The sequence below is a fragment of the Agelaius tricolor genome, unplaced genomic scaffold (assembly GCF_023055355.1).
Source record: "Agelaius tricolor isolate 1412-34295 unplaced genomic scaffold, bAgeTri1.0.p SCAF_31, whole genome shotgun sequence".
NCBI lineage: Eukaryota > Metazoa > Chordata > Aves > Passeriformes > Icteridae > Agelaius > Agelaius tricolor.
In genome coordinates, this window is record NW_027269291.1 from 1,094,423 (window position 1) to 1,100,750 (window position 6,328).

General features: G+C 67.2%; 1 protein-coding gene across 2 annotated transcripts; it reads right to left on the reverse strand.

Annotated features, from left to right (window-relative positions):
• Window positions 1-14: 14 nt before the first annotated feature.
• On the reverse strand, window positions 15-6,328 carry SAMD14 (sterile alpha motif domain containing 14). 2 transcript variants are annotated; one of them, XM_071451051.1, is made up of 10 exons: window positions 5,922-6,328; window positions 5,080-5,131; window positions 3,396-3,553; window positions 2,687-2,945; window positions 2,528-2,615; window positions 2,151-2,225; window positions 1,916-2,066; window positions 1,351-1,458; window positions 1,106-1,261; window positions 15-481 (listed from the first exon to the last, which is right to left on the reverse strand). In XM_071451051.1, the coding sequence occupies exons 2-10, from the start codon at window positions 5,117-5,119 to the stop codon at window positions 326-328; spliced, it is 1,191 nt and encodes a 396-aa protein (XP_071307152.1). In that variant the 5' UTR covers window positions 5,120-5,131; window positions 5,922-6,328; the 3' UTR covers window positions 15-325. The 2 variants fall into 2 exon arrangements, with proteins under 2 accessions (XP_071307152.1, XP_071307154.1); XM_071451053.1 differs by having other exon boundaries at window positions 3,396-3,532; window positions 5,922-6,326.

A 6,328-nucleotide genomic window follows, 5' to 3' on the forward strand; every position in this document is an offset into this window, starting at 1 on the left:
ACTGGTCACTCCAGTTTGCACTGGCCCTTGATACCCTTTTATTTCCTGGGGTGGCCTCGGGGGGCCGCGTTTGGGGCTGTGGTGGGGGCGGGATTCCCTCCCTGCCCCCGATTTGGGGGTGCCCGTGTGTGAGGAGGGGGTCGGGCCGTGTCCCGTCCCCTCCTGTGCCGGGGGTGCGGGGTGGGGAGGGGGCTGGGAGTGGTGCCAGGTGGGGGTGGCAGGACGGGCTGGGGGTGTCCCAGGTGCCCTTGGCCGTGCCCCGTGTCCCCGGGGCGTGTCCCGGGGGGCTGTGGGTGGGCATGGGGTGCGGGACCCCCGCAGGTTTTCAGCTCCTCCGCTGCTCCTGGTCCTTTTTCTTGTGCTTGTCGCGCTGCTTGTCCGCCTTGTCGCGGGCCTTGCGCTCCCGCTCGGCCGCCAGGCTCAGCTCCTTCAGCCGCCGCTTGAGCACCGCGCGGTCCTGGGAGCTGCCCACGCCCAGCGCCTGCGGCACCGCGGGCTGGGCACGGACACCCCCCGGGACGGGACCCTCCCCGCACAGCGGCTCCTTGGGGTCCCCCAGAACCGCCCGGCCCTCCCTGGGGATCGTCCCTTGGGGTACCCGGGCATCCCAGCCCATGGAGCGGCCAGCTCGGACAATGGGGTTTGGATATCCATGGAAACCCAGTTTGGGGTTCCCTGAGCCATCCCAGACCTTCCTGCCCCATGGAACCCCACTTTGGGGTGCCCTAAACCCTCCCAGCCCTTCCTGCCCCACAGAATCCCCCCTTTGGGGCACCCCGAACCCTCCCAGACCTTCCTGCCCCATGGAATTGGGGTGCCCTGAACCCTCACAGCCCTTCCTACCCTATGAAATTGGGGTGCCCTGAACCATCCCAAATCTTCCTGCCCCATGGAATTGGGGCATCCCAAACCCTTCCAGCCCTTCCTGTCCAAGGGAATTGGAGCACCCCGAACCCTCCCAACCCTTCCTACCCCATGGAATTGGAGCAACCCCGAACCCTCCCAGCCCTTCCTGCCCCACAGAATCCCCCCCCGGAGCACCCAGAACCTCTCTCCCTCCATCTTTTGGGGGTCCCTGGAACCCCCACACCCCCCGGCCCCGCACCTTGAGCTTGGCGCCGTCGAGGAGCAGCAGGCGGGGCCCGTCCACGCCGCGCTCGGCGAATTCCCGCACGTAGCGCTCCAGGCCCAGGCTCTGCAGCCACTGCCCCACCTGGCCGCACGTCCAGCCCGCGGCCGCGCCCGCCGGCTCCTCCAGCAGCTGCGCACGGGGGTCAGCCGGGGCTCCCCGGGCCACCTCGGGATGGGGGGGACACAGCCCCGGCCCCGCGCCCCCCGCGCCGCTCTCACCTCGTCCGAGGACTGGGACAGGGTGTGGTAGGGGTACGAGCACTTGGGGGCGCCGGGCAGGCGGGGGCTGGCGCTGGATGGTGGCGAATCCTCGCTCAGCTCCGAGTCCTGGGCAGAGGGAGGGACGGGGCTGGACACACAGCGACCTCCAGAGCCACCTCAGAGACCCCCAGAGCCACCTGACTGCCCCCAGAGCCACCTCACTGCCCCCAGAGCCACCTCACTGCCCCCAGAGACCCCCCGAGCCACCCCAGTGACCCCCAGAGCCACCCCACAGCCCCCAGTGACCCTCTGCAGCCCCCCAGTTGGCTGCCAGCCCCCTCAGAGTGTTGATTCCCCTAAAGCCACCCCGATCCTAAAGGGTTTTGGACACCCCCCAATTCCTGTCCTGACCCTACAGGGCTCTGACACCCCCACAAAGCCCCCCTGACCCGGTGGGGCTTTGAGTCCTCTCCCTGTTGTTTCCTGACCCTATGGGGCTTTGTGCCCTGTCCCCAGAGCTGGTGTCACCTCCTCTCTCAGAGCCCATGGGGTCCCCAGGCCTGTGCCCATGTCTGGGGCTCACCTGTGAGGCGGATTTGGGGGGGCTGAGCCCCTCGTGCCGGGGGGAGCCCGCGGGGGACGCGGGGCCGGGCGAGCCCCGGGCGCTGTCCGAGAACCAGGAGAAGGGCAGGAACGGGGACCCCGAGGGGCGGCCGGGCCCCTCTGACACATCCCTGGGGACACAGCAGTGTCAGGGCTGTCCCCAGGCTGTCCCCAGGTGTCCCCAGGTGTGCCCCTGCCCCAGGGCAGCCCCTCACCTGCTGCCCATGGACAGGCGGTTGCTGCTCTTCTCCTTGCGGCTCTTCCCAGAGGACGCCCGGCGCAGGGTCACCCTGGGGACAGGGGTGGTGACCTGAAGGCTGGGGCAGCAGGACTCCCTCTGTCTGTCCATCTGTCCATCCATCCATCCATCCATCCATCCATCCATCCATCCATCATCCATCCATCATCCATCCATCCATCATCCATCCATCCATCCCTCCACCTTCCCCCAACTCTCCTTCTATTTTTCCATCTTTCCATTGCCCTTCTCCATCCTTTCATCCATCCCCTTCCATTCCCCCAGCCCTCTGTCCCTCCCCCTGTCCCTTCTGTCCCTCCCCGTCCCTCCCCCCTGCCCAGGCTGAGCTCTCACCCCAAATCCAAGAATTTCCTCCTCGTTTTCTTGTCAAGCCCCACGGTCGGGCTGGCGGGCGAGGGGGGGCTCATGTCCCGGCTGTCATCTGCAGGGGTGGCACTGGGCTGTCACCCTCTGTCCCCTCCAGGTGTCCCCAGGGTCTGGGGGGGGTCTCACCTTCGCTGTGCTGCCGGGGCCGGGGGTGGCGGCGGACAAAGCCGGGGGAGCTGTCGGAGCTGGGGCAGGACTGGGGCGCGGGGGGCCCCGAGAGCCCTTCCTGGGACGGGGTGTTGGTGAGGGGCCGGTAGCGGCTGAGGGGGGGTGTGGGGGCCAGGGGGTCCCCCAGGCCCGGCCGTGCCACCCCCGGCTCGAAGGAGAAGCCGTCGGTGCGGGAGAAGGGCGAGGGGTCCAGGGGGCTGCCCTCGCCCTCGGTGCCCTGCGGGGGCATGGGCAGGGGTCAGAGCCCTGCAGCCCCTCGGGCTGCCCCCTCAGCCACCTTCCCTGCCCCCAAACACGGCATCCCCCAACCCATCCTTGGTGTGCATGGTGCCCCCAGCCTGTCCCTGGGGTCCCTGGAGTCCCCTACCCCTGTGACACCCCCAGCCCCGCTGTCCCTCAAGGCCATCCCCAAGGCAATCCCTGTGACACCCCCAGTCCTGACATCCTCCAAGTCCATCCCTGGTGTCCCCAGTCCCTGTAACACCCCCTGCCCTGGCATCCCCCAAGGGCCATCCCTGAAGTCCCCAATCCCTGTGACCCCCAGCCCCGGTGTCCTCTGACTCTGTCCCTGAGGTTCCTAATCTCTGTGACCTCCAGGCCTGGTGTCCCTTGAGTCCATCCCTGGTGTCCCCAATCCCCGTGCCCCCCAGCCCCTGTCCCGTCTCACCGCGGCCTCGGGCCCCTCGTCACCCTCGGTGGAGCTGGCGCTGTCGCGCAGGCGGGAGCGCGAGGGCCGCTGGCGGCGGCCGCGGGCCAGGAGCCGGGCGCGGGCCTTGTGCAGGCTGCTGTCCAAACGCGGCGTCTCTGGAACCACAGCGGTAAAATCTGCCCGTGACAGAGACACCGGGGCAGAGAGAGACGGACGGACAGGACAGACACATGGACAGCGGGATGGCGCGGGGTGGGAGAGAGCGGGAACGTGGGGGCGGACGGAGGGATGGACGTGGATGGATGGAGGGATGGATGGATGGATGGATGGATGGATGGATGGATGGATGGATGATGGATGAAGGGATAGATGGATGGACCCATGGATGGATGGATGGATGGATGGATGGATGATGGATGATGGATGGATGGATGGATGGATGGATGATGGATGGATGGAGGGATGACGGATGGATGGGTGATGGATGGATGGATGGATGATGGATGGATGGAGGGATGGATGATGGATGGAGGGATGGATGATGGATGGATGGATGATGGATGGATGGATGGATGATGGATGGATGGATGGATCCATGGATGGATCCATGGATGGATGGATCCATGGATCCATGGATGGATGGATGGATGGACGGACAGATGGATGGATGGATGGATGGATGGATGGATGGATGGATGGATGAAGGAATAGATGGATGGATGGATGGATGATGGATGGATGATGGATGGATGGATGGATGGATGATGGATGGATGGATGATGGATGGATGGATGGATGAAGGAATAGATGGATGGATGGATGGATGGATGATGGATGGATGGATGGATGGATGGATGGATGATGGATGGATGATGGATGGATCCATGGATGGATGGATGATGGATGGATGATGGATGGATGATGGATGGATGGATGGATGATGGATGGATGGATGGATGATGGATGGATGATGGATGATGGATGGATGGATGGATGATGGATCCGTGGATCCATGGATGGATGGAGGGAGGGATGAGCAGGGAGAAAGGGACAGGGAAGCATTGGAGGCAGGTGGACAGACAGGGAAGGCCAGCCCAGCGGAGAGGGGACAGAGGGACAGAGGGGGACAGAGGGACAGGGGCAGGGCAGGAGAGCCAAAGGGCAGGTGGGCAGTCCCAGGAAGACAGGAGGGGGCACGAGAAGAGGGGAGCATTGGGGACATGGATGGGGCACCCCGGGGGGGCGGGACAGGGGACAGGGGGACAGAGAGAAGTGTTCAAAGACATGGCCCAGCATGGGGACAGAGGAGTGGGTGACCCTGAGGACAGAGTGTCCCCGTCACCCATGGGGGACACGCTTTGCCCAAGTCCCACCAGGCTCCCCCCAATATCCCCGCCCTGCTCTGAGCCCTGCACCCCAACCCCACCCGAGGGGTGGCTCTGTGTCCCCAGGTCCCTGTCACCCCCTGCACACCCCTGTCCCCCATTCCTGTGTGCCCTGGACGTGTCCCCATGTCCTTGTCACCCTCACATCCCCCGTGTGTGTCCCCATGTCCCCTTCCCCACGCACATCCCCGTGTCCCCAAGCACACATTGTCCCCAAGCTTGGACACAGGAGGACACTGAGGGTGGGTGGGGACCCACGGGTGGCTCTGCACCCCAAGGGGGGGTTCTGCACCCCAGGCCCCCCCACAGGAACTCACCAAAAACCTCGTCCGTGTCCTGCAGCTTGGAGACCGACATGGTGGGACAGGGCTGGGGACAGAGGGGACATCAGGGGGAGGGACAGACCGACACGGTGGGACAGGGCTGGGGACAGAGGGGACATCAGGGGGAGGGACAGACCGACACGGTGGGACAGGGCTGGGGACAGAGGGGACATCAGGGGGAGGGACAGACCGACATGGTGGGACAGGGCTGGGGACAGAGGGGACATCAGGGGGAGGGACAGACCGACACGGTGGGACAGGGCTGGGGACAGAGGGGACATCGGGGGAGGGACCAGCCCCTCTGTGCCTCCCTTGGGACGGGGGGCTGGGGACCCCCGCTGCAGAGCGGCCGGGAAGGGGTTAAACCCCCCCGCCCCCGGTGCTCGGGGAGTCTCGGGGGGGGCGGGGGCTCCTCGGGCCTCGGCTGCATCGGGGGGGGCGGGGAACGAGCCCCGGGAGGGGCCGGTACCGGCGGGGGGGGCTGGACCGGGAATGGTGTCCCTGGGTGGGGCTGGACCGGGAATGCCGGACCGGGAATGAGTCTGGACCGGGAATATCGAACCGAGGGGATGAGTCTGGACCGGGAATATCGAACTGAGGCGATGGGGCTGTCCCGGGGGAGGGGAGCTACCGGGAACGTACCGGGGCTGTACTGGGACTGGGGTTATACCGGGGCATTACCGGGACGGTACCGAGCCTGTACCGGGGCTGTACCGGAGGCTGGGGCTGTACCGGGGCTGTACCGGAGGCTGGGGCTGTACCGAGGCTGTACCGGGGCCGTACCGGGGCCGCTGCCCAGGGGTGACGCCCTGCCCGATCCCCCCCTCCCCACTCACCCGCGCTCCTCGGGCATCCTGCTCGGCCCCGCTCGCCTCCCGCCGGGCCGGGCTCGGGGCCGGGCCGGTGTCGGGGCCGGTGGGAGCGGAGGGCGCTGCCGAGCGGCCCCGCCGGGCCGGGGGCCGCGGGGGGGGCACAGGAACCCGGAAACGGCGGGGGCGGCGGGGGCGGGGTCTGCCCCGCCCGGAACGAGCCCGGGGCTGAACGGACACCGGGGGCGGGGGGACGGGACCCGAGGGACAGCGAACACGAGCCCGGTGCTGAACGGACAGCGCCGGGGGGCACCGAGGGCACGGCGACACCGGGCACGGAGGGACACGCGGCGGTGCTGAAGGGACAGCGACCGGCAGGACACGGGCACGGCTGCAGCGCTGGCACCGCCCGCCGCAGGGTCCCCATCGTCCCC